The following is a 27,844-nucleotide window of genomic DNA, read 5'->3' on the forward strand; positions in this document are numbered from 1 at the left end:
ACAGCACAAACTCAACTTCATGTAAGATCTCAGCAACTTTATTTGCTTACAGTAACTAATTTTCCCTAAAATCTGAATTGAAATTTATAATTCATTGTAATTTACTGTAAATAGTATAAGAAAATTATTCAGTATAAATGCTAATTACATTCCTTATTATTACTATACAATGTTTTCTTAAAAATTAGATAAAATTTTGAATAATTTAATACCTTGCATTATCAGTTGATATACATGAAATTACTATACAATCATATTAGAAACAGTGCAACAAAATAACGCAGAGGTCAAACCAGCGTGTAACTAGAAAGCATATTTTTATTTGGTGGTACGTTTTTCTCTTTCTTGAATTAAATTCAGGCAATGATATGCTTATTTTTGCACAGCTGGTCCTCTATATTACTCTGATGGCAAGATCCTATGGCAATTTAAAATGCTAATTAAGAGTATGGCAAATTTCTTTACAAGACTAAGATATACCATAGACATACTTTGTATTTGCCAAAGCATGCTCAAAAACTTTGTCCAAGGAGATGCATTTGATCTTTGCAATTTCTTGTGCGACTAAAGGGATCATTCCTGAATGACTATGTCTGGTTTCACTGCTCAGAGATGTTGGAACCAGATATGGTGCATCTGTCTCCAGGAGAATACGCTCAATTGGTGCCTTGCGAACAACTTCTTGAACTTGTTTTGCCGAGGGATAGGTAACTATGCCAGTAATGCCCAAGAAGAGATTCGGAAAATGACTTAAAAATTTCGTAGCAATTTCATAACTGCCAGTGTAACAGTGAAGATGAATCTTCCAATGCTTTGGAATATTCGTCGATAGGATTTCAAACACATCTTCCTCTGATTCTCGGCAGTGGATGACCAATGGTTTCTTCCAAAGTTCAGCAAGCTTAACTTGTTTACGAAAAACCTCCTTCTGAATATCAATTTCAGACTGAAGTCGAGCAGAGTAATCAAGACCTATTTCACCAAGGGCCACAACCTTGGGATGTTGCAACCTCTCGCACAATTTGTACTCCAAAGTGTCATTGTAGTATTTGGCATTGTGAGGATGGAAACCAAAGGCAGCCCATACCTGTTTGTGACACAAAAGTTCATCACTCATACCAAAGCTGGAAAATGAGGCAGGATCACAGAATATGGTCACACAGCCTGCAAAGTTTTCTGGAAATTGAAATTTTCTCTTGAAGCTGTCAAAACCGTGGTAATGCTTCTTCTTGTCGAATAAGAAGTTCAAATGACAATGGGAATCGATGTACTGAACTTTGGATACACGTTGCTCTGCCGCGGTCGAATCGAAATGAAACTTAAATCCATTTTCCAGCTGCGCTTGTCGTGCAAACGTCCTCGTCGACGATGATAACCATGAACGACCGACAGAAATGCCGGAGGAAGATTTGTCAACATTGCATTGCTTTGCTAAGTGTCCTGTTTGTTTACATTTATAACAAACTACATTGGCAAGCTTCCTCGCTCTTATTTCGGGGCATTCTTTCTTAATATGACCGTGTTTACCGCAAGCAAAACATTTGACATCATCCATAGATCAGAACGAAGTTATGTGGTATATAATATGCAAAATTACAAATGCTACAATTATGTCGATCACGTGACCGATCTTTAAATCTTGGAAGATATAATAATGGGTGAAGGCATGGAGAGGAGCAGAAACGACTTGGAACTTAAACATGGATGCGAAAACTGATCGATTTTTGAAAGAATGTAAGGGAATTCAAATACTGTTGAAACTTGAAATGAATAGAAACAAGTTGGACTTCATTTGAAATTCAGACCTTCTTTAAAACAAAAAAATCACATTCAATGGGCAACCAACGAGTTCTTCCAGTGAGAATTGATCTGATAAAAACGATGAGATTAAAATTTTGATTGAAACCATGGAAGCCGTCTAGAGGCTGCTTTAGCCGTCTTGTGTCTTTCAGGCTAAAATTTTGCAGAGTTGTTGGAAATCATGTGGGATCACTGAAGGATAACAGGTGATAATAAAAATACTACGCTCTCAAAAACAAAGATGGCGTCCTCTTTGGAATCGTACGTTGGTCGTATCCTTTGAATTTTGTGCATTAAATCATCACGGATAATACAACTCAAAGCTATTTGTGAGACAGAATCATGATATTTAAAAAAATATTGCATGCTATTCAAAAGACTTTTCTCCTCGAACCGTTTTGTAGCAGAATGCAAATCTTTATACAGTTATACTTACTACTAGTTCAGTAGGCTACTAGCTATGAGTTGTAATTGTAAGTGTAGCATACTGTCGAAGTTAGTTTTATAGCTTTAACTCGAAGCATATTAGATACTGTTGCTGTTGTTACTCAAGATGGCCGAATGATCGTGGTTTGTAGCATTAATCGTTGCGAATCACGAACAGTTTCTCAATTTACGTATCATTTAATACTTATAATTTATAATTTAGTTAGTTAAGCTATTTTCTAGGGACTTTTAAAAGGTTTCGATCAAACTATCAACTTGATCTTGGACGAAAGCCACGAGAGGGTTTTCTCGTCAACAAGCGGTGTGGAACAAGTTATCTTGGGTCTTTACATCATCAGAGGGGATAACATGTAAGATGATCAAGTGTTACCATTTATATTCTTAGCTATCATTAGTCATTCTCTCTCTCTCTCTTATATTCCAGAGCAGTTATTGGTGAAATAGACGACGATACTGATTCAAGTTTGAACATGGCGAATATCAGAGCAGATCCATTAAATCCCGTTGTTTATTGAACATACATGTACATCATTATACATTAGAGGTTTTTACGATAAAAATAACACTTGATATTCTTATTGATAGCGCTGAACCCTGAGAAACGTAGCTATTTACATGTGATATAAGTTAGCTTTGATTACGTACAGGTAATTTGTAAGATCTCCTAAGATCATGTTTGTTGTATTAATTGGCGCGCCACTAATTGCACGAGTGAATATCGATTTTCCTTATTGACTTCCTTTTGTAAATAACCGAGAATAACACATTTTTTTAACTTGAGTGTGTTTGTGTGTCGCCAACTTTAATTAATCGCATTCAAAGCAACCGAAGTGTAAGGCCGTTGAATGTTATTGTTCCGCATTCAGTTGAAAGATCACCTTAAATCTGTGGACGTTAAGTACGGTGGCCGAAAAATGGTCATGCATTAACTCAACGAAATTAAAATTGTTCGGCATTATGCTTGCGTTCCAAAATGTCTCACGAAGTCAATTTCGCCATACGCGCAATAAATGCACTTCAAAATTGCAATCAAAATCCTTAGAGAAAGGATTTTTAAATTCCCTTTAATCTTTAAGTTTCTTGAAAAATCCTAAATGAATTTGAAATCCGTGAAATGAATTTCTCGTTGCTTTTCGAGGTGGGAGGAAATTTCAAGCGTTTCGCTGTTTCGACTTAATGGTCTCCTTTCAGCTGAATGGTCTTCTCAACTGTATTTGTTTCTATCTTTGGTTTGAAAATTGATTTTCCCCATAGTCTTCTTGCCGTGTTCCTGAAATCTTGTTTGACGAAGCAGTAGAGTAACGGATTTACGAGAGAAGTTGAAGAGCGGGCAAAAGATGGCCACAGTCCACCGACAGGTTTATAATCTTGCGGCGAAACACAAACAATTAATATCATAACGTACCACGATGCCCATGTCACGGTGAATATCAAAAACATTGCCAAAAAAATAAGAATAGGCTTTCGCTCCGACCTCAACAAGGCGTTCGAGGGTTTTTGCGCAGATTCCCCATCTCTGGAGGAGCTTTTTGAAATGTTTTGACCGGAAGAAGAACAAATCAAGTCTAAAGCAGGGCTATCCAGTTTACCATGACGGGATATCTCTCTTAAGATTCTTTTAAAACTGTGAATCATTAAAAACATTGGCGCGAGAAAGAAAAATAGCAGCGTGCCTAACGCGTATGCGAATTCAAATCGCAGCAATCTCGAGGTGTTTAAACTCGGTGGTTGCTCCAAATGATTGTAGTCATCTGCGGACGCCAACCATGTGAATGAGACGACGGAGTTGCAGGAGGATATAAGCCAGATGACGAAGAGAACTTTGATTATGCGCGGTTTCGTTATCAAAGCATGATACCTTAATGGCTTCAGGATGCAAATATGTCGCTCAAGGGTGACGAATAAAATGTGCAACATAGTCGAGACAGCCATGAAGCGATAGAGAACCATTGAAGTTAGACGTAACCATTCATACTTTACGTGAACGTTGATCAAAATTTGTAATGGGATAACCACTAATCCATTTAGAACATCCGAGCAAGCCATGCTCACCAATATCGTGTTCGTCTTCGTCCGTAATCTCGATGAGGACGCAAAAAGGTACAATACCATCGAATTCACCAAGAAAATAAAGAATGCAAGTACGCTTAAAGCTGCAATGTATTCGTAAGAGTAAATTCGACCATAGGTCCCTGTTGAATTCGAAGCGTTGTGTGAATTTTTGTCGATGTTCTCCATCGTAATAAATGATCCAAATATTTTTCTTTCCCGACTCTTATTCGTGTGGGAAGGACGCGAACTTAATCTTTTGTTTGCACAAGCTGTCAATATTTTCAACGAGGATATTTGCTAAATTTAGTGCAAGAAATGCGGCTTAATATGGGTGGGAAGAACACATATGGAGCAAAGAAGGGATTTTTTTGTTGTTAAATATAAAAAAGGAGAAGGCACCTTCAAAACATCATCTTCAAATGAGACTCAATCACTTTGAAGAGCCTGACAGGATCTGTCGTCACGTGTAAAAGATAAATACTATCACCTTCGGCCTTCGCTGGGTTCGGTGATTTGTTTTTGACTTTTGGTAATCTGAACATTTTCGCCACAAATAATTTAATACTTGTCGGCTTAGAGTGTGCAAAGCACTTCATTTCAATTAAAAATCACAAGGAAAACAAACAGGTGTGAGATTTTACAATGAGTTTTCTCTAAAAATGTTGAAATAAAGGAGTTTTGTGGTGGGTTGTTTGCGGGAGAAATTTGTGATTGATGAAATTGCTCCGGGCAAACGAAAGATCAATAAGATGCTCCATTTGCATTGTAATCTAATTCTAATTAGGCTTCTACATTGTTCTTAATCATCAAGAAAATGAAGACAACAGGCTAATCTTTTCTACAAACATGGAAGTCAACGAAAAATCATTACGAAAATAGATTTTAACACTCGCGCTCTTTTGCAAGGCCTTGCTATAATACACACAATCCATCATACTAATTTAGAAATTAATAAGTTAAAACAGCAAATCATTCACAACCAATTGACTACTCAAAAAGTTCCGAGCTTTTACCTATCTCCTATCTTTAAAGGTAAAGTGCTCCAATTACATGCAGACTGATATATCAACTTTGTCGACCCTAATTAATTTTTATCTTTGATGATGTATATCCAATTTATATCATCGATAAGTAAGTATGGTTTCTAGATCTGGGGAAATGACGCTAATTGATGAAATTGACAAGGCAGTAAATCTCATTTTTTGCACTGAGATAATGTCAGGGGCGTGGAAACCGGGGGATGACGAAGAGCTGTAAAACCTCTCACACAAATTCCAATTTTAAGTGGTTCAAAATCATTGAACATGCAAGTTGAATTTGGCCGAATAATTTTAAATTGTCCTTAGTGGACGAACAATATTTTCTTCATTACGATTTGTCAATAGTTTTTATAGTCGGTCAACTGTGGTTTGTTAATTTTGCCTTCGGGCTTTGTGGGCGAGAGTGCGTCAATATCACTGTAATTATATGATCATTTCGCAAACAAACCTCCATCGGAGCTTCCCTTGCCCCGCCCCTGAACAACGAAAAGAACAGTGGGACTTCTATAAGCTGCAAGAGAGCAAGTGCCCGCTTTGCTGAACGAAATGTTTCGCTTATCTATTCCGTAGGTCTTTTACTAGAGTATAATTGTGTCATTTGCTTTGTATCATTTGTTTTGTATCCTCAAAGAGAATCCACATAGTTTATTGAAAGAGCTGGTAAAAGGTTTTTGTTTTATCCAATTAGCCGAGTCAGTTCTTCGATTACGTTTTTCGTGATTTCATCAATACGATTAACTTCATGTTACTGGACTGTTATATTAACATATTAAAATGAACCATTTTAGCTTCACTTTGCCAACACACATACAAATAGAAATGCCACCAATTTGCGTAGTTTTAGTTAAATATCCGGTTTACAAAGAATATTTTTGTTTCCAAGTAGAATTACTGGTATGGCTATGTTTTTCTATCGTCGATCATAATTTATGTTCAAAGGTATGGCAACTATTTCTACCTCTGACTTTTTCTAAAAGCTAATTTGCAGCAGATGTTCTCGAATACCAACTACAAGCGAATATCGTTTACGTGACAACAATTGGGCGGATAAAAAATATTCTTTGTTGGACAAATGAAAACAAATTGTATTCCATGCCTTAATGTTTCCAAACGTCTTCGTGAATGCATTGCAAGGAAGTTGAGTATTTATTTTACAAAAATTTGATCAAACGAGAAAACCTCAGCGAGGATTGCTTCAAATTCCCCCTCACTCTCAGTCGATAGTGACATTTCGGCTCGCAAGCAACTCGTTGTTTTGAACTGAGCGACAAGCAGCAGGAACGAACGGTGTCTCCCAGTCGTGTGGGTATAAATATTTGAGAATTTCTTTACCACCCCTAGGTACTGGCATTTCTACATCGATGAATTTTACGGTCGGTAAAGGATCGTCAAGCATCCATGAGGGGAAAGTGTGATACATCTGATAATTATAATACAAAATCCAAGTGACCAAACCGCTTCGGTGCATGTAGTTTCGCGTTCTATAAAAAATGTCGACATCCACTTGAGCGAAATCCCCTCGCCTGAAATAGTAACAACTCGAGAGTGAAGTGTGATCGTCAACCTTAATTCCTTTGGCTTCGAACGCTTTTATGAATTCGTTATGAGGGATTTTTGAATACGCTTCATCGCCCAAGATTCCGATGTCAATGTCATAATCCCATGGCAATGGTCCTTGAACACGATAGGCACCCCAAATCGATCCGTAGATGAGAAAATGTCGAATGCGCATTCGGTTTAAGATTTCGTGAACATCCTTAAACAGTTCGCCGAGTTCCTTCATTTCTTGCGTCGTTCGTTCGCATGGAAATCGAGGATTTTGCTCGCTGTCTAGTTCATGCGTATTATGCGTGTCGATGTTTAGTTTAAAGAAATATATCAGAAGAACAAGAAAACCAGAGAGTACTAACCATTTCGGACCAACTTGCTTGACTCTCGTATGCAAATGGTTTATCATGATGACATACAGCGACGCCAGACCAATGAAGAATGCTCTTCGAATGAAGAGAGAAAACGAAAATCGCCCCTCTTTCGATCACTTTCCAGAAAACGAAAAATGCTTCTCACAATGCATTAAGTTAGGTTGTTTATTCGGAAATACGTCGCAGAATAGAGATCCGTAATTTTAAAAGGGCAATTTTTTTTAACAGAATTACATTCACGCGTCCTTGCCCAAGAATGAACAACAAAGCGATGTAATAGCCACGAGCATAGACTGTCGAAATGAAATGTATCAAATATTCGCGGAACATAAAACGATTAACGAACGAGGTTATGATGACGCACAAATCTCGAGTACTAGTGATAATCAAAAGCTATTTTTGGCCTCACACTGCTTGCAAAGGACATTCAACTCCAGAATGCATTGGGATCTTTTCACAGAGTCTAATAAGATCTTTTGGAATGCTTTTCGTAAACGTCTCTTTGGCGGATTATACAACACAACGTAACCTTAGTGAAAACATCTGTGACAAATATCACGTATGAATGAACTATAAGTATAAAATATGCAACGTGGAGATGCAAATGAAGATGCAATTAAGTTGCTGAGCAAAAACATCAATATGGATTAAAGTAAATTGGCCAATAATCGTTTACGGCCAATATAGAAACGATATACCAAAGGCTTTGTATATCAATAATAATACAGGATGCATAAAAATTGCTATAATTAATATAAGTTTCTTGAAGTGTTAGATCTACTTGGACATGATACAATCGTTAACTGTCATGTATTCTAAATCATCTCCATCGTTCCACTCATTTATCAACAATTTTATCAATCAAGTCTCGACGTTCGGTAATATGTCGGTAGCAGGAGTACGATTTACTCAAAGAGCTTGTGAAACAAAAATTGAGCTATTTAATTAATATTTTCATTGAACAGAACTGTTAAATTGACTGCAATTGACTGAATTCTACAGCAGTTTATGAGCATCTCTTTTTTTGCATATATCTCTTTTTATATTTTCAAGAAATTTTCGGAATATAATGTTCCATGTAAACAAGCAGTGATATCAAATTACATAATAACTCGCATATCAAATATCACTAACAGAATATCAAAATATACTTCAGGATGAAACAGAATCACAAGTCTGTAACAATACACGCAATAGCTCAAGCTTCGTTACGCAGCGTGACGCCATTGTTGATGCAAATTGACAATACAAAAACCTTCGTAGCTGAGTATGAAAGAGATACTAATATTTGTTCACTGTCATTCTAGAAGTTCTTTTAAATAGTTGATTTCAAAAGAAAACAATAAAAGGAATCAGCTTTCTTCGCTAAGCATAAGCACCTTAGAGGAGCATTTTAAAAAAGGAAAAATATAAAAATGCAACTGCACAAATCGAGAAGAATTTATTACCTCGGTTAGAAAAAAAGTTTGAAGAAAATATTTTGGAATTGACAAGATATAAAAATACGCAAACAGTTGACGATGCCATCTTTCCAAAATCAGCATGCATAAAAACCTCCGTCGTGTTTCCTGGAGTATCCGCGGTTCGTTGCAGCACTGTGATGGCTCTCTACGGAACGAAGAAAATAAAACGTGTGAAGAAATATATGGTTTGAGACAAAGTATCACTCCTGACGGCAAAGTATCACTTCGGAGTCATTTCACTAAATTAATCAAACGATCCAATTTCGTACATTATAAGCATATCGAAATCGTGATCACAATATGTGTATCACAAGAACTTTTGAATATGAACGGTCTATTAGAGACCTGCTGTTCATTTGTAGGAGACTTTTAACACATACTCATCATGCTTCAAGGGGGCATTTGCTAGATACGAGGCCTATATTTGATGGGGGGGGGGTCGTTTATTGAATCATTTACAGTAGTGCAAACCCCCTTTTACGACGACTGCTCCTAACCAAAGTTAAAACGACGGCTCGAGTTCGGCCCTCAACAAGGTCTTCAAATTTACTAGAGTGATTGAAGTATTTGACATTATTTCATCATTGACTCACGAACCTATTGCTCCGTTGACAGAATGAACACTTTCTCGCTTATTTGAAGACGATATTCTCAGCGGCAACTTGTTCAGGTCGATCATCGGACCCGCTGGTGGAGGGCGATTCTTCAGGACACGTCTGAAAGATGATTAAAGGCAAGTAAAACAATACCTTTTGTTTAATTCACGACAAGTGCCTGTCCAATGATGTAAATGTAAGTAAATGTAAGTATGCATGCGTTCACCAGCTGAATTGCCCTATAGGGTTGCCCAGAAAAAGTCGATGTCTTTCATGAAATAACCAGTGTAATGGTCTAGTAAGGCATTTCATTTTAATTCTAATTTTTTATTGGGATACTCATTAAAAGGGTAAACTCGTTTACGTGTGACCCTAACATGTAAACTAGCACCCATTTTGATAGAAATGGACATCGTACCCTCGTACCCATTTTGAAAATTCCTCGTTTCCGGTTGAATCAGTGTTTCCGCTTTGGAACTTAAAAACTCCCCGTGATGATCGTAAGTCGACTTGATAACGAAATCCAGACTGTCGCTGGGAGCCTAAAACGATGCAAAACACCTTAGGTATTAAACATCAACCCCCCCTGCCGCAACCCACGAAGGAATATTGAATTATTTGAATCGCACCTGTGGGTCAAAATATAATACTTCGCGTCGTTTGCTCGACAATGTCTCCGCTCTATACAGACGATTCCATTGATCGTCTCCATTTGATCGCTCTGCGACAGTTTGATAAGGTTCACCATACTGCAAAGAGATCAAATAGATGCACACATGCCAGAACATACATCGATATGAAACTCCAAAACCCCTAGAAAGAGATCTTAGATCTATGTTGTTAAGTGGAACATTCAAGTAAGGTCATTTAGTGGATGATAAGCGGAATGTTCAGTCATCGAAGCTTGTAATTATAATACATTTTATGGTAAAGCTCGAATTTCACCGGTTTGCTACTTGTACAAGGAATCCCACGTATCTAAATTGTAACAAATCGTCAATAGCTGGAATAGGCTTCCTTTGTATTTGTAACAAGATTCATTTCAAATGAAAAATCCCGAAAAAAATAAGCGATGTTTAGCGCTCATGGCTGATTTTCGCACATAATTGATGCCAAATTAATTTATTCTTAACTTCGACGAGTAAAAAACAAACCTTCCTGCGATCACCTTTGACAAAATTGTCATCGCTCTCCACTTGAGGAAAAGGGTATGGATTTCGCGGCATTATGGACAATATGTCGTGAGATTTCACACTCAGAAACTGGACAATTTCTTCCCTAAAATCACCTCACGCGTGCAGAATTGTGCGTTTCTATTTCAACCGCAGTTGTTGTCGTCGTTACCAAGGATACATAATCCTCTGACGTCACACAATGGGAGACAAAACCGTAGCCGCATATATTTGATTGCCAATTAAATAAATCAAATACCTATTTCCTTTACTAAAGATAAATTAAATTTTGATTATCATTTGAAATTAGCAAGTTTTTAGAGTAGGGTGAATGGGTAACGTCAGCGAAGTTGTGAGTGATATTGAGTCCGTTTGATCAGAGTAACGTTCGAGATGATCAAGAAGTTCTTCGAAAATTTCCCCCCAGTCGACTTCAGACTCGACATCTGCCTTAGTCTTTCCTTTAAATGATGGCACCAAGACGTTAGTTGTTCCCGCGGTTCGTGTGACCAGCAGTGAATCTAAATCTTCGTCAAAAATTTGTCGACGAGGTGCTTGTGTTTTGAGCTGTTCGACTGTTGCTTCGGTAATAGCGCATAAAAATCCAGGTGTGAACTGACGTGGAAAGAAGGTATTGTGCATATTCAGGTCATCATTGGTTTCGTTGGCATTGTCGTTACTGTTTACTTTCTTTTGAATCGCTACACCTCTAAAAAAACAGTAAAAAGTTCCAAAAAAATCAATTCTCACGAGCAGTCTTGCTAGCTTGGTCTGACCTATATTTATAGAACTAGAGTTGTACCTCCATTTTCAGATACATGAAACGTCTTATAATTTTGAGCAATGTTCAACAACGCAAGCTTGTACATTTTGATCGTCCAGGTTTTGACGACTGACCTTTCGCACATCCTTGGCGATAGTCAACTTCGGAGTCAAGTAAACCTAACACTGACATTTACCCATCACTTGACCCCGAAGATGATTATCGCTAAGAATGTAGATATGTCAGTAAACACAACACCCAAAGTTAGTCTTCTATTGACAACTACAAATACGCAACGATGTTCATAGGTTCAAATTATTCACTTTAATGTTTAACAATGTTATAAGATGTTAAATAAAGTCGAACAATGTGGAACAATGTTGTACATCGTCAAACAATGTTGAACAACGATGAACAACGTCAAAACAATGTTTAACTGTGTTGAACAACATCAAACAATGGTGAACAACGTCAAACAATGGTGAACAACATCAAACAATGGTGAACAACATCAAACAATGGTGAACAACATCAAACAATGATGAACAACATCAAACAATGGTGAACAACGTCAAACAATGGTGAACAACATCAAACAATGGTGAACAACATCAAACAATGGTGAACAACATCAAACAATGGTGAACAACATCAAACAATGATGAACAACATCAAACAATGGTGAACAGCATCAAACAATGGTGAACAACATCAAACAATGGTGAACAACATCAAACAATGGTGAACAACATCAAACAATGGTGAACAACATCAAACAATGGTGAACAACATCAAACAATGGTGAACAACATCAAACAATGGTGAACAACATCAAACAATGATGAACAACATCAAACAATGGTGAACAACATCAAACAATGGTGAACAACATCAAACAATGGTGAACAACATCAAACAATGGTGAACAACATCAAACAACGATGAACAACGTCAAACAATGTTTAACTGTGTTGAACAACATCAAACAATGGTGAACAACGTCAAACAATGTTTAAAAATGTTTAACAATGTTGAACAATGTTTACCAATGCCGGAATGTTGAACAATGTCGAACATGCAACGTCTACTGAAGATAACGATGTTAAACAACATCCAACAATGCAGAACATGGAATTTCACAAAAAAGTAATTTATCCTCGCTTTTATCACAAACGACAAAAACAAAAAAACCAAAACTGACCGCAGCGTGGGGGATTACACAAACCCGCTAAAAACCTAACGACAAACCGATAAAAATTGCACTCAAATGCACAAATGATCATTGTGGATCTCTGAGCGTAGTCACGTTTAAAATAATATTTATTCAAATTATACCGTAGTAATACAATGGACAGAGGACATGCCAAAAATTCCAAATGAGATTCCAAAAGAGCCTCTAGACTTGCTTGATCAAAAAAGATTTCAAACCAAAATCGAAAAATCTATTATAAAAAAAAAAGAAACAATCTTTCCAGTAAAAAGAGCAGAAGTGTTTTCTGCCAATCTACACGTATTACGAAAGGGATTCACCAAGGAGAGGGTTTAACCCCACCCACCCACGGAAGTGTTCAAACCTACGAACATTTCACTCATTCCTCCCACCCCTGTCCATGATATTTGTAAGCCAGTAGCGAGGCTGCATGCAACAAACTTAAGGTGTTTTCCACAATTAAAAAATTAAAATAAACCGCTGACACTGCGAGGGCGCATGGGTACCTCATTCAACAACAGAACAGCTTCATTCATAGGAAAATAATCCTCGTTTGAAGAATTTGACAGATTTCTACAAATAAAATGAAAACTTGTTGACAAAACCTCCACAGGTCCCTTCTTACATCCAAACGATACATTAGGATCAGCATTTGACACAATTTCACCTGATCGTTTCGTTTATTACGGACTCAGCTATCTCCTTCGTTTCCGATAAAACCTCTACACTTCGTGTTTCGACAGTTCGAAACCAATTTGTCAAAGCCTTTAAACGATAGCTTAAATATAGCGGCCATTTTCCTTGAAACTTATATATCACGGAAGAGGAGAAGAGATCTTTTACATCATAGCAATGTCTAAATGAATTTTTCACACAGTAATTACAAAGCAGGACTGAATGCAGAAAATTGAATGAGCCATGATGGATAGATAGAATGGCAGCAACTACAACGTTTCCTTGTCGTTTTCACTTTCCAGAGTGTGTATGCAGTTAACTCTACCGATAGAAGAAGCTTAAAATACCTCAAAATAGTCTTGTCGTTGTAAAAGCCATACAACTGATAGAGTGCAGTGGCAATCGCCTCTCGTCCGTAGGAAATTGATCCTAAAAATGTTTTAATCGAAGCTCTTTTTCTTTTCGAAAGAGAAAAAATATAGAGAACAATGTATGGCTTACCAATAGAAGATAAGTCCGAAAGATATTTCTCGAATCCCAATTCATTCAACTTTGGTTCATCCAAAGACTAAAACAAAATACATCGAAGTTTTTTATCTTGACTCTGCACAGATCTTCAGGAAAAAAATAAGATAAAACTGTCATAGTGAAGTTAAAGCAGTTTGTATGTGATTAGTTTATATTTTAATGGATGAAACACACACTCTCCCTCTGGGGGTCTACCAATTCTTTACTACTTAAAGAAAGCGTTCAACGTGTTTTTCATACAACACCGCTCTTTTTCCTGGAGGTGGATCGCAATCATTCCCGAATGAGTTAATAGACAAGTACAGTTAATATTCGCCATGCTGGTTGAAATTTGAATGGTAAACAAGAAAAATCCCTTGTTGAATTCAACCAAGATGGCGGCTGTGTGCTACGTACTACCTACAAGCTCATGCATCGTAACACATCAGTTCATTGAATAATCGTTGTAGCCACTAAAGCTTCTTCAAATCCGTTGTTTGGGCATCATAAAACATCTTACTTCTGAAGAGGCGTTCCATTCGTTGGACATTTGATAAACAGGGATATTTTTCAATGCAACAGGCGATACGACCTCTTTTAGCTTTGGGCCTTCCAAACCAAGCTTGAAAAAGAAAAAGAAATTAAAACCTTTGGTCACAAAAACTTTTACTGATGATATATTTCTTTCTCTTCAACTCGAACGAAGCCAATAACCATTGCTGTCACATCTATTTCTCGGGAGAAGGCGATGTTATATGACAATGGTCTTTAATGCCTCACCTGACCGCAGTCTCCCCTCCCCCACACGTATGTGTGTCCTTGAGAGGTCACAGCAACACAGTGCGCAGCTCCAGCAGCAACAGACACGACTTCGCTAGTTATCAGGTCCTGAACAAGCATGGGGCTTGACTGGAATCGAACATAAAAAATTTGTAGAAACAGCAGGGATAGAAAGAGTCGAGCATACGCCATGAAATTCTTCAAAAGTATACAGTAGATTTAGAATACAGTTGCGACAAAACGTAAATCAGATAATATTGTAATCTGTATTCTGTAAAATAACTACGTTAAGTAATTTACAGAGAACCATTTATAGACAACAAGGAAACTGTTATGCGCGCACAACGCTTGTTTTCAATGCTTATTGATGAAAAATTTGCACAGTTAATCTTCTCGTTCAGCAAGAAATTTATTTGTTTTGTTGCAGGGAAGTAAACCACTCTATCATAGACTGTGAGAATGTAAGCTTTTAAAGAAATACTCGGCTCATCGTCTTTATTTCAATTAACATGGCGCCACGCAATGCATTACAGCTACATCCACAAGTTAAGTTAACATCCGGTTCATTCAATTGTGCTGCAGCCACTTTTCTCTTCAACAAAACTTTACTGAAATTCTTCAGCAAAAAAAAAGGTTTCGTTGCTTTTGAGTCAAGCAAGTAAAAGAGGAGCGAAAATACTCTTGTTATCACATCATTTTTGTCACACAAAAACAGCCCCATAACCAAATACACCTACAATTTCGCAATAGAAATGTACCTTTTCTGATCTTGTTCCCAGTCCTAACTGTCCCCGATCATTTTGTCCCATGGTGTAAACGTGTCCGCTCTCCGTTAGAAAAATGGCATGATTATTACCGCATTGAATCTAGATAAAGTACAACGACAGTGTGTGGCGGCACAGTTTGAATAAATTGACAGTCGAAAGGCATAAAACCGTTATCACAATCAAAAGTTAGCAAAACTACCTGTATGATACGTGAAAATATCTTCAATGGAACCTCCACGGGGACAAGATAATGTGTCAATTGTTTTCTTGGTGCAATTTTGTGATCCGGTTTTTGAAAATAATCTTTCTAGTGTTAACAAGAAATACGAAGATGCGTAAGTAAAAAGCAGAAAAACAAACAGATAATGTCAATGTTTTCCAAAAAGATCGCAAGGGACAACAGTTGATAATCACTGAAAGAATTGAAGCAGAACAAAACTAAAGTTTACTGAAAGGAACTCATCAGAACGAGATTAACTTTTACTGAAAGGATTGAAGTACAACAAGATTGAAGTTCACTGAAAGAAATGCATCAGAACGAGGTTAATTTTTACTGAAAGGATTAAAGCAGAACAACATTAACGTTTACTAAAAGAAAATGAATGAAAAAGAGGTTAATTTTTACTGAAAGGATTGAAGCCGAACAAGATTAAAGTTCACTGAAAGGAATGCACCACAACGAGGTTACTTTTTACTGAAAGGATTGAAGCAGAACAAGATTAAAGTTTACTAAAAGAAAATGAATCAAAGAGGTTAATTTTTAATGAAAGGACTGAAGCAGAACAAGATTAAAGTTTAATGAAAGGAATGCATTAGAACGAGATTAATCTTCGCAGAAAGGATAGAACAAGCAGAACGAGATTAATGACGATTTATACCGAAAAAAAAATAGCAAAAATCTCAACATGACTTCGTTCAACACTTCCACTTACGGCTTGTCGTATAAGTTGCGCATTTCGTCCCCACTTGTAAAACTTCTGACTTGAAGTGACGACCATCTAAATCAAATAAATTACACGCATAGTGTTGGTGACATTGCGTCATACAACTAAAGTTCACCTCCCATAGGTGACAAACTTGTTTGACTAAAGCGGAGAAACTGACCGTCTCGAAGGACCCGCAGCATATCAACTGGACATTTTCGTGGGCAATTTCTTCGACTAGCTTTGGTCGAGTTTGCTTTTTGATTGGTCCGTGCCCAAGTTGACCAAACACACCTGAATTATTCGAAATAATGTGGCGTTTGCACACATCACATTGTAACGTACGGAGTGGAATATTAACATAACGAACAAACCTCCACCAAACGTATATACCTTTCCCTAAATCGAAATGAATAAAGTAATACAATTTTTTTGGATCCCTTTGAATCCCTTTCAACCAGTGACTAAAAAGTTACCTCGGCATTCAACACAGCAGTATGAGAATAGCCAGCAGCCAATCGTATTACAATACATCGGTCCAGCGATGTCACTCGAGCAGGGATAAGATAATCCTCTACGTTTCCAAATCCTAGTTGGCCATGTACGCCCCAGCCCCATGCCCACACACAGCGGTCAGCGGACAGCGCCAGTGAATGATAATAACCACACGTCAACGCGATGCAATCTTTGTCAGCAAGTTCGGTGACAAATGCAGGTCGAGTCTGTTTTGCGTTGCTGCCCAAACCTAGCTGTAAAGTAAAGAAAAGAACCTGCTAACAATTTACTTTAATGGCTTTAGATCGCTGTATACCTAGTTCAATAAATACTTTGCCACCCTGTAGATACGTTTACTCAAAACAACAAGCTTTGGTGGTCTTCTCCATTTCATTTGAAGCAACTCACCTGACCGTAGTCCGAAGAACCCCAAGCGTAAACCTGTAAATTTGATGGAAACCAAACAAGTTTGTCGTCAACACGGAACCACAGTTTCATTTCAAAACTCAAAACCAAAAAATTTAACTAGAGAATAGAAACTTACGCCTTGTCTCGTTAAAGCCAGCGTGTGCTCCCGTCCGCAGGCAACAGATCGAACTCTGATTCTATACAGGATATAACACATGACAAATTTAACACATTAGCCTCAAAGAATTCAAGACAAACGAGGAATGGTAACCGAGACTATCACTAAAAACAGCGTTGCATCCAGCAAAGATTTTTTAGGCAAGTGCTAGGCTTGGTGAGGCAGCTAAAGTTCAACGGTTAGAAACCAATTAACCTACTAAAAACTAAAAGTGGATAAAACTGCCTGCTTTTGTCAACAAAATAAATATGAACACGTTTTAATAAGTGCTGCTATTTTTTAACGATAATCAATGGTTATAAATAAAGTCAATAAATGTTTAGTGTTAGGACGAGTTTGAGTTTTTGCACCCCTCCATGTACACCTGTTTACCCCTCCTATAAATCCACCACTGACTAATAATATATAAAAAATAAACCTTTGTATATGTAGAAGTTCCACACGAAAAGGTGGAGCTTTTCCTTCCTCTTCGATCAAATCACCATGGCCCAATCTTAAAGATATAAGCACTACCATATTCAACAACGTTGGTAGAAATCGAAGATTTAACATAGAGTTGCGCCAGAGGTATGACAACCCTAATTTTTAATCCTCCAAAGGAAACAATTTGTTTTAACTGGGAAAAGCAACAGTTTGGCTAAGAAGTCGCACGAAACAAATTTTACCGCATGCAAAACGATATCATGTCAAAGCATTGAAATTTCTCTATTATCATGCATCTGAAACTTTACAAAGACATCGTCTGAAGTCTGAATACCTGCCGTTAGATGACTTGCCCCATGTATAAACATCGCCGGTGTTTGTAACCAAAGCAGAATGCTGCTGACCACAAGATAACGTCGTATACTCATGAAAGATGCCACTTTTTAATAGACTTTCTTCCTTTGATGAAAGGCAAAAACAAGAATAAATTTGTGACAAAATTTTGAAACAGCAATGTAAAAATTTGATATTAGCGCGAAAATTTGTAATAAAAGTGCGGACAACTGAAGAAACAGTTTGTTGTTGAAGGTTGAAACTGCCAAAAGCAGCCTTGTTTTGTCTAGTTCAATTCATGCTACATGTAATCATCTAGAAATAGTAAGTTTCTCGTGTATTTGCAAAACTAATGAACTCGCAAGTTTTCAAAAGATTTAACATTATATTGAGTTAATGAAAACTTATTTCAAGTACAGTATTGACAATAAATCAAACATACCAACTCCCTTGACATTGTCTTGTCTTCACAATTCTCAGCAATCAATGAACTGAAGAAGAAAAAAAACATAACAAAAGCGTACGATGTTGTGCTGTAATAGTATAGTAACTGACAGCAACAATAACAACGGTGGTTTGTCGATATTTCGATATTTCAGATATCTTTCACGTATTTGAAAGATATGTGACATTCACAGCCAAAAAATATCTACCAGGCGGACACTAAAGTTACCAAGAATGATCACATTTAAGCATACGGTAAAAACAATCAGACAATCTAATTTCGACCACATTCATTGAACCAATTCGGATGATATTGATACGCATGCATCATTTCTTCAATGTTTACTCATATTTAAAACATACAGATCTGGAAACGTTGTAAACTTTCGCTTGGAATTCAGGACGATAAGCGTCGCCAGAAACAATCCTAAAAGATCCGGAACTGCCGTGTTGCTGTGATCGTGAGTGAAACTAAGAAAACTTTCAATTGATGCCTGTGATGAACCAGAATTCGACCTAAAAACACACATTTCAAAAAAGGATATTCACTGAAAACCAATAGACCCACGAAATCCAGCTCTAGGGCATGTTCATATCATATGATTTTAAGTCATAATTATGGTGAAGGTGAAGGGTAAAAGGTGAAGAGTGAGGGATAAAAAGTAATAGGTAAAAGGTGAATGATGAAAAGTGAAAGGTAAAGGGTGTAAAGAGTGGAGGTAAAGAGTGTAGAGTAAAGGATAAAGGGTGAATAGTGAAAAGTAAAAAGTAAAGGGTGAAAAGTAAAGAGTTAAGGTTAAAAGGTGAATGGTGGCAAGTAAAATGTGGAAAGTAAAGAGTGTGAAGGGTAAAGGGTAAAAGTTGAAGGGTAAAGGGTAAATGGTGAAAAGTTAAAACAAAAGTGAAAAATAAAAGTTGAAAGGTGAATGGTGCATAAAATGAAGTGTGAAGGGTAAAGGGTAAAAGTTGAAGGGTAAAGGGTAAATGGTGAAAAGTTAAAACTAAAGGGTGAAAAGTAAAGAGTAAAGGGTGAATGGTGGCAAGTACAAGGTGGAAAGTAAAGGGTGTGAAGACTAAACATTAAAGACTAAAAGGTGAAGTGTAAAGGATAAAGGGTGAATGGTGAAAAGTAAAAAGTAAAGGACGAAAAGTAAAGGCCTTTGGTAAAGGTTAAAGATTGAAGGGTGGAAAGTAAAGGTTAAAAGTTAAAGGATGAATAGTTTGCCTTCACAAATGCAACATCTAATCCCCCACGTGTATAAGGTATTTCAGTTGTTTTACCTGGGTCTGCGATGTGTGCTGTACTTCATCAATAACGTTTTAGCAACGGGTCTTGAAGGATCGAACATCTTAGCAATACGAAGTAAGTGGCTCTCATCGAGAACATGAAGTAAGGACTTGACGTATTTAAGACGCGGTAAAATAGATTCTGGCTGCAAAGATGCGTAATATTAATGATGATTGCACAAGTGGCGTGATCAAAAACGCTTTTGAAAGACTTTTTCATCGATGTACGCAAGTCGAACAAAACTTCAATAATAATTTGTACCTGATTATTATAATTAATCACTTAATGACGAAATCATTGCACAGCTTAGTATGATTGTGACGGTTTTTTCAAAAATTACAGACGTTGCCTGGCAAAAAAACGCACACAACGAACCTTGGCTAGGAGAAATTTGATCGAATCAACAGGCGAAAGACAGCGAATGAAAGCACCTGAACAAAGAGAAAACTTTTTTCAAGCAATTCTCGACCATACATCTATCCATGGCGACAATACCGAACATTGTAAAGTGAATGAGCATGATTTACAACTTGCAGGATAACTGACGCTCGTATCTTTCAAAAGTATCCGTTCTTACCGTTATAAATTTGGCAAACGACGTTCGCAAATCCTTTGGCGATGAGAAATTCTTGAGTTGACTTCGCCAAATGAAAGTGACCCTTATTTGCTAAGATGTCGAGAGCCACGGCAACTAACCCACGAGCCTTAAACACCGATAAAATCTTGATCGATAGAGAGTTTTACACGCACAGAAACATCTCGAAAATAACAAACGACGCATCATGCATTCACAGCAATATTGGAATTCGTTCTCAAACCTTCGCAACTTGAAAAAGATATTCTTCAAGACCGTAAGAAGCCAAAAACTCCAATGCAACTCGCTCATCGTAATCGAAGTTGTCATTGATAAATTGGCTACAAAAAGTGGGATACGAACAACTGAAACGACATGGCAAGTTTCTGCAGGATACATATATATCCATCTATTACGACGACTTAAGAGATTTTATTACAGCAAATAACTCTCGAGAAAGTCCTACCAAAAACTTTCTTTAAACTTTGACATTTCTTCGCAGTTCGAATCATTTTCCAGTATCTAAACAATTTTTCAAAAACAATCACGGTGAAAATAGCAGTGTACCCATGAATGAAGATGAGCACGACGAATGAACAATGATAAAGACTTAAAAACAGCGCGATAATTTAGTCATGCTATATAACCAGAATCTTGAACAAAGATTGTATTCACTGCAAAACAAAAAAGAAATATTCGCAGGAGGAACTGTGCTCGCCACCGGCCGTAAGCATTCAGACGTATTTCTAATGCACGCATTTTCAATTCTACATGCAGTAAAAACAACTGGCATCAAAACTTATGTTGTACGCGAGAACATGAGAATATATCTCCCTCCATAAGCGTCATTTCAAGGGCTTTTCTCTCACAACTTTTTAAAGAAAGACATGGGAACGAAGAAGCCCGCGAGCATCACGTCCAGCTCCGACTATCAATTTGTTGTATGTACTACGGTTCACAGCCACTAGTTGCAGATCTTATTATTCTTATGCGTACAGTCTTACACGGGATCTGAGAAAATAATGCGTTGTTACGGCTTACCTGTTTGACGAAACATCGAACAGCAAGGTTTGCTAGTTTCTTTCTGTCGGTAGAAGAAACTTCCGCTGGTTTGTGCAATATCTACAAAGACAAGGGGAACGTTCATTCTCTGTACTCATTTTTACCATTTGCCCACCGGTATTGATACATATTCCAATCACAAATATTTAAAACTATTTAGTATTTACTTCTTGAATGTAAACAATGACATCGACAATGCTCGCATGCTGTGATAACTTCCGCACTCGTCGACTGTGCTGACACTAGATGAGAATGCACAAAAAGGTTTTGGTACTCGCTCTACTCCTTCGGGAGGAGGGTTCATGAGAAAACACACAGTAACAAAATTTCCACAAACGATTACTTCACCTTTGAAGCCTGATAAAGTTCCAGAGCATGTTGTAACTGTCCAGCTTCCATTGCAATATCACCAGCTTGCTACGATGAAAAAAAAGCACAGCATTTCTTTTAGATGTGCATCATACACATGACAAGCCCCATGCATGATGATTTCAATGAGCAAGCTCACCTCATAAAGTGAGTTCACATCGAGGCCCGTAATTATTGCCAGTCGGTCAGCGGCTGCCGTGTCCACGTTCTTCACTGCAAGTTCAACAAAAAGTTCTTCTGGATAAACCCTACAAAACCATCGAAAAATTGAGCTGAATCAATTCAGTTAGCCAAAAAACTTTGCGAGCACGCAGGTATGGAAAATATGAAGCCGTATGATATCAACTCCCTCGACGACTACAGTCTATACCTTGCTATCATATATTGTCATGTAACAGGCGGTCACGTTGATTGGCTACTAATAACGTTTTGTTGAGCATCACTGCATGATATCCATGTAGATTCATTTCACCAGTCTGATTTTTTCGATTATTGTTACGGCCGATAAAAGCACTCATTAGGGTTGGTCAGTCGTTATAACATTGTAAACAAACAACGAGACTCGGATGTTTAAAATGGACAAAAACAATTGAAAATGCATTGTTTTAAAAAACGTAAGTATATTGCACACTGGTATGAAGCCAGCTGATCATTTTTCCATCAGATCTTTTCGTTTATTTTAGCAACATGGTACTTATTATGATATTTTGGTGAAATACTCTGATAAAACCAACGATCAATCGTCATCAGTTACATTACTCGTAGGGAAATGTTCACCTCGGAGTCTCTCAAAGTATACTTGACAACGCTAAACACGTTGCTCCTACCTGGGTCTGATCTCGTACACCGCAGCTGAAGTGATGACCAAACAACCATCGACGGGATGCGAATGACCGCTGACGTTATGTTTCGTCTTCTCCAAGATAACATACGTGGTAAGACGATATAAGGCGAGCACGTCCTCTCCAGGGGGGAGCGTAAATGATTGAATGCAACTTGATGCCTAAAACGACGAAATCGAAACAACCAACGTCAGTAATTATAAAAATCTGATTGATCGAACACTAGGATACGTGAAAAAGTAAAATTCTTAGCAAATTTTGTTTCAAATAATATTCTTCAAAATGCAATAAAGCTAAACATTTTGGGTATCAGTGTTTTGAATTCATAAAACAATGAATTTGATGATGAACCCAGTTTGGCCATATATGCAAATATTTTTACAAGATGAGCATAAACTCCCCCACCTGCTTTATATGGTTACAGAGTTCAGAGCAGGGGGGGAGTGTCTAAGCTCATCCGACCGAATCGGGTAAAAATTCCATACATGGTCACACCAGATAAACCTTAAAGTTTTTAATGGTTTAGTCTTCATCAAATGCTTTTTTTTGACATCAAATTCGCAATTCAAAGCAATACGCGAACTTCGTGAAAAATTATATATAAATTTAAGTTCTACTTTCGTTTTTCCGTTCGCGGCAGCGAGAGATGTCTCAGCGAGTTGACTCGACAAAATGTTGATTTTAACCTGCAAAAGGAAAACACCCGTAAAGTTAAAGGTGTAAATTGCAATAGACTGGAGAAGCCGCTTCATGAAAATGAATGTATTTCACAACCATGTCTCGCACCAATTCACTAAAGTAAAACAGTCCACTTGGTTCTATCAAAATATGCAATAATTTTGTCGGGTCATACGCAAAATAATTCTTCCTTTATCACATTACTTCTTTTCAGTCTACAACTGGTTTTCTACAGAGATTTACGAAAAACCTTATTCAAAATGAACACTCCATAAACTCTAACCTTTTCATCGTCGACACACAGGGCAAAGAGCAACCTGTCAGTGAGCAATATATCCTGTGTGTATTCCGTCAGATCGTAAACAAACATTGGGATATTTTCTCGATCGACGTCAAATACCTACATGAAGAAAAACACATCAGGAGTTTCCAATCATTTTCTGTCCGCTCGAGTTTCTCGACGTGGTCGACTTCACCTTGAAAATCTTCTCTTTCGGATGAAGCAAACATAAAAATGATTGATTCCGCGCAAACTGCAGAGACAACTTTTTTGGGTCCTTCTCGCTCTGAAATTAAAGGCAAAAAAAGATCAACACTTTTGCACGTAAATATTTGGGTTTTTTTCTCTCGCTTGCCTGGATATGGAGTAGTTCGAAACGCAGCGCAGACTTTTCTTTGGGGATAAGACACGAGTGCAAAGGAATAGATCGATGACTCAACATTTCGTAGCCCAGCATACTTTCGGTGATGCTAATCGTATCTGTCGCAGATGGTTGTGAAAACGTGTAACTTTCCAGAAGAAATTTCATCGTTTTACCTGACTTTGTTGTTATCTAGAAAAAGAGGTTTCAATTACTTTAATGACGCGTTAATTTGACATAAGAAGACAGTTCTGTGTTTGCTTCTACGGGACGAAATGAACCTGCTACATTTATACGGAATAGCCTAACTATTCATTATTTTTCTTTGTATACACTCAGCAAAGATTTTTTCAAAGTACTACAAAACGAAAAAGTTTAAACCGAATTTCATGGTGTAATTGACGTTGTATTTTCTTTTTCAGTAAATATCATGTAGCAACCACTTACCAAAAGATAACAAGTACCATGGACATTATCTTGCACAATATTCAAAGCGTTCACCGCTTCATTTTCAAGTCCAAAGTGAAATACTGGCTGACCAAATTTATGGAGATCGACGAAAATAACTTCACCACACTATGGAATTTGACAGTAAGCTATGCGTGCAGCACACAGAACAAATTTAATAACAAATTCATTGATCACAATAATGTTTAGGTATTTGAATGGTAGCTAGTTTTAAGTCTTTGAAATCAGGTCTTCGAATAGCAGTTATAAATGTTTGAATACTTGTAGTTCTATTAGGTCTTTGAATTAGTATTACGCAGGTCTTTGACTATTAGTTTTCGTTCTTTGAATGGTAGTTTAAGATCTTCGAATTGTAGTTTCAGGTGTTTGAATGGTAGTTCTAGGTCTTTGAATATAAGTATTACGTAGATCTTTGAATAGTGGTTTTACGTCTTTGAACGGTATTTTAAAATCCTTAAATGGTAATTTTACCTCTTTGTGTTTTCGTAACATGTCTTTGAATGGTAGTTTTAGGTCTTTGAATGGTGATTTTAGTTCTTTGAATGGTGGTTTTAGGTGTTTGAATGCTAGTTTTAGGGGTTTGGATGGTAGTTTTGGGTCTTTGAATGCTAGTTTTAGGTCTTTGAATGGTGGTTTTAGGTCTTGAATGGTGTTTTTAGGTCTTTGAATGGTAGTTTTAGGTCTTTGAATGGTGGTTTTAGGTCTTTGAATGGTAGTTTTAGGTCTTAGAAAGCTAGTTTTAGGTCTTTGAATGGTAGTTTTAGGTCTTTGAATGGTGGTTTTAGGTGTTTGAATGCTAGTTTTAGGTGTTTGAATGCTAGTTGTAGGTGTTTGAATGCTAGTTTTGGGTCTTTGAATGGTAGAGTTTTAGGTCTTTGAACGGTAGTTTTGGGTGTTGAATGGTATTTATAGTAAGTTAATGGTAGTTTTAGGTATTTGAATGGTAGTTATAGGTTTTTGAATGGTAGTTATGGGTCTTTGAACGGTAGTTATGGGTGTTTGAACGGTAGTTTTAGGTCTTTGGATGGTAGTTACGGGTTTTTGAATGGTATTTTCAGGCCTTTGAATGGTATGAAATTATAGATTTATGACCAACGTACCTCCGTGCCAAGAATACAAATATGAGTGTTAATCAAAGATTGTTGCCACCAGACCATACAAGTGGCGACTCCTTTATTTTAAAAGTAAAATTGGAATGTGCTAAACTGTCGCATGAGACACCGAAATCATCACGTCTTACCTTTTCTGTTGTGTGGAGGAAAACGCGTTAAATCTTCAACATTCCAATGGGGTGGGCAGTCGACCTCTTCTGGACCCTTGACGCAATGGAAAATAATGTTTGAGACAAGCACAATGTTCTTCATTAAAAGCTCTCACAACATTATGTATGTATTTTCAATTAAAATCATTGAGACTAAGCTAAATATTCACCCACCCCACCCCCAATTAGCATTCCAGTTTTGACCCTGGGCACAATAGTTTATAGTATATAATGAGAGATAATGATAAAAATTACAACAGAGATACAATGCATGATTTTCACTCACAAGGATAAGAGCCAACACAGGAACCAGGTACAGATATTTATCTTTGCAGGAGCACAACAGCCAAGAACCTGAAGGATCAATAGCCATACATTCCACAGCTCTTATTGGTCCCTTAAAAAAACAATGCACCAATTAAAGGAATCATCAAATACAATGATAGCTTCTTCTATAGAAAAATATGAAGAGATCTTGAAAAAGTGTACCAAGAGTCCCAGAAAGAAAAGAAACTTGAAATTTTGTCAGATTTCCGCTGTGTTGATAAAATTGAATCTTTGCATACCTGAAACCAAGGAATTTCCTTGTAGATGGCCTTCTGGTAAACTTGATAGTGACGAAGAAGAAATGTCTCTAAAAAGTCACATTTAGTGGTAATGAAATGGTTTGCTACACTTTGCAAAAGAGTTAAAGGGGGATGGCTATAACTATTCAATTTTATTGAAGTACCTTTTTTACTTGCTTCATCATGACAAAGCAAAACCAACAGCCTTCTATCACAGTCTTCATATGAGCAACACAATTTCACGTAAGGATAGCCAGCTGGTGCATCTAAAATACACACGTACGTACATTGTAGATAATTAGTTACAGATAACAACAGACAGGTTGTATGTATTTTCATAATATTCAAACTCAATATTTTAAGACAAACTTTATCTGTGGAACATCCCAGCAGTTTTATCACATAATTTCTGCCTCTGTTGATCAGAAAAGTACTGCCTAACCATAACACAAACCCAAACTTCAACTCTAACCTTAACCCTAACCCTAACCTTAACCCTAACCCTGACCCCAACCCTAACCCTAACACAAACCCAAACTTCAACTATAATATTAAAGCAAAATTGCAACTGCATGCTGTTATTTTTCCCCTTCTCCACTCCTTCCTCTTCAAAGCAAACAGGATATTCTGTTGTATGGCTTTGTTGTTGTCAGTGGTGTCATAAACATCCCCTGAGCTGCACTTTAACTAAATATTTATATATTTACAAATCATGATTTAATCACAAGTTATATGTTTGCTGTCATACTGCATATGTCAATCTTTCCAAGGGCTCAGGTCACTCGATGGGTGAACTCTACTGGTTCATATGGAGTATATAAGGATTCAAACCCAAGCATATGAAATTGATTACTGCAAATGAAGTCACTAAACTTGGATTACTGGGAGTCGTCGAGCTTAAGGGGCCAAATCTACCATACATAACATTCATTTTAATACCGGATTTCAGTTGACAACATTCAAATCAACTATCTTTTATGCCATATAGCAAACTTATACCTTTGTCGTTAACTTTGCTCTTATGTGCTGGAGCAACTCTTACAACATGAGCGAGTTCAAACAACTCGCATTCTTTTAGTCTGATATCTGGAATGATAACATCCTTTTCGACGCGTTTGTGTTCTAAACTCATTGCATTAAAGCATCAAGCTGAGTTTTAAAAAAAAACTCCGTTTGATGCAATATCAATAGAGTACGAACTCGATGTCACATGATACAAATCACGAAAAATCATAACTTGACATTTGAAAATGACCAGGTAACGCCATCAGAAAGCTATGAAATAGACATAAAGGCATACACTTCATTCGAAGGAAACATATTTATGTTGATAGGACTTGATCTTTCACAAGACAAACTTTTTGGACGCTCTCGCGGTGATAGTATCTTGCACGAGGAACTAGATGTGATCACTGTCACACTTAAGTTTGAACGGAAGTGTCAAGACTGCATTACACAAAGCTCTGAAACACGCCCCCAAGACAACAACTCACAATTTCCCCTGCACTTGTTAACCATTTATTGCCCTGGAACTAGACTGGAAGAAGCAGAACATCCAACCAAGCACCGGCGTTTACTCGAATAGGTCAATTACGACAGTTGATGTTGTTTCACAACAATACCGTTACACATATGCGTTTGTGACATGACAAAGATGAGTATTAATTAAACGAAGTTATGATCTTCGCACTTTGTTA

General features: G+C 37.3%; 6 protein-coding genes across 7 annotated transcripts; 1 reads left to right on the top strand and 5 right to left on the bottom strand.

The window, feature by feature from the left end:
• Positions 1-71: 71 nt before the first annotated feature.
• On the bottom strand, positions 72-1,594 carry LOC124435336 (putative deoxyribonuclease TATDN2). Its single transcript, XM_046985271.1, has one exon. The coding sequence runs from the start codon at positions 1,553-1,555 to the stop codon at positions 470-472; it is 1,086 nt and encodes a 361-aa protein (XP_046841227.1). The 5' UTR covers positions 1,556-1,594; the 3' UTR covers positions 72-469.
• A 419-nt stretch (positions 1,595-2,013) lies between these two features.
• Positions 2,014-3,027, top strand: LOC124435342 (U6 snRNA-associated Sm-like protein LSm8). Its single transcript, XM_046985279.1, has 4 exons — positions 2,014-2,072; positions 2,330-2,370; positions 2,470-2,597; positions 2,672-3,027. The coding sequence occupies exons 1-4, from the start codon at positions 2,042-2,044 to the stop codon at positions 2,760-2,762; spliced, it is 291 nt and encodes a 96-aa protein (XP_046841235.1). The 5' UTR covers positions 2,014-2,041; the 3' UTR covers positions 2,763-3,027.
• On the bottom strand, positions 2,738-4,991 carry LOC124435337 (beta-4C adrenergic receptor-like). Its single transcript, XM_046985272.1, has one exon. The coding sequence runs from the start codon at positions 4,483-4,485 to the stop codon at positions 3,421-3,423; it is 1,065 nt and encodes a 354-aa protein (XP_046841228.1). The 5' UTR covers positions 4,486-4,991; the 3' UTR covers positions 2,738-3,420.
• A 1,087-nt stretch (positions 4,992-6,078) lies between these two features.
• Positions 6,079-7,819, bottom strand: LOC124435339 (uncharacterized protein RP689-like). The gene has a single exon (XM_046985275.1). It carries the CDS (start codon positions 7,294-7,296, stop codon positions 6,553-6,555), a length of 744 nt encoding a protein of 247 aa, XP_046841231.1. The 5' UTR covers positions 7,297-7,819; the 3' UTR covers positions 6,079-6,552.
• Positions 7,820-8,683: 864 nt separating this feature from the next.
• Positions 8,684-10,663, bottom strand: LOC124435341 (uncharacterized protein C1orf194 homolog). Its single transcript, XM_046985277.1, has 5 exons — positions 10,475-10,663; positions 9,950-10,069; positions 9,747-9,862; positions 9,322-9,440; positions 8,684-8,869 (listed from the first exon to the last, which is right to left on the bottom strand). Exons 1-5 carry the CDS (start codon positions 10,544-10,546, stop codon positions 8,799-8,801), a joined length of 498 nt encoding a protein of 165 aa, XP_046841233.1. The 5' UTR covers positions 10,547-10,663; the 3' UTR covers positions 8,684-8,798.
• A 91-nt stretch (positions 10,664-10,754) lies between these two features.
• On the bottom strand, positions 10,755-27,583 carry LOC124435332. 2 transcript variants are annotated; one of them, XM_046985267.1, is made up of 41 exons: positions 27,147-27,583; positions 26,312-26,413; positions 26,148-26,215; positions 25,868-25,978; positions 25,561-25,636; positions 25,421-25,491; positions 24,300-24,428; positions 23,847-24,044; positions 23,688-23,777; positions 23,495-23,611; positions 23,151-23,219; positions 22,519-22,694; positions 21,831-21,939; positions 21,671-21,739; positions 21,490-21,564; positions 21,302-21,382; positions 20,727-20,782; positions 20,505-20,601; positions 20,264-20,390; positions 20,062-20,117; positions 19,680-19,831; positions 18,762-18,914; positions 18,397-18,445; positions 17,956-18,080; positions 17,617-17,691; positions 17,157-17,217; positions 17,021-17,053; positions 16,594-16,866; positions 16,492-16,516; positions 16,299-16,411; positions 16,127-16,192; positions 15,394-15,501; positions 15,186-15,293; positions 14,428-14,556; positions 14,168-14,269; positions 13,642-13,708; positions 13,488-13,569; positions 13,133-13,321; positions 12,972-13,038; positions 12,591-12,697; positions 10,755-11,201 (listed from the first exon to the last, which is right to left on the bottom strand). In XM_046985267.1, exons 1-41 carry the CDS (start codon positions 27,277-27,279, stop codon positions 10,799-10,801), a joined length of 4,497 nt encoding a protein of 1,498 aa, XP_046841223.1. In that variant the 5' UTR covers positions 27,280-27,583; the 3' UTR covers positions 10,755-10,798. The 2 variants fall into 2 exon arrangements, with proteins under 2 accessions (XP_046841223.1, XP_046841224.1); XM_046985268.1 differs by lacking the exon at positions 23,151-23,219.
• Positions 27,584-27,844: the final 261 nt, after the last annotated feature.

The sequence above is a fragment of the Xenia sp. Carnegie-2017 genome, unplaced genomic scaffold, assembly GCF_021976095.1.
Source record: "Xenia sp. Carnegie-2017 unplaced genomic scaffold, XeniaSp_v1 HiC_scaffold_14, whole genome shotgun sequence".
In the NCBI taxonomy this organism is placed as follows: Eukaryota; Metazoa; Cnidaria; class Anthozoa; order Malacalcyonacea; family Xeniidae; genus Xenia; species Xenia sp. Carnegie-2017.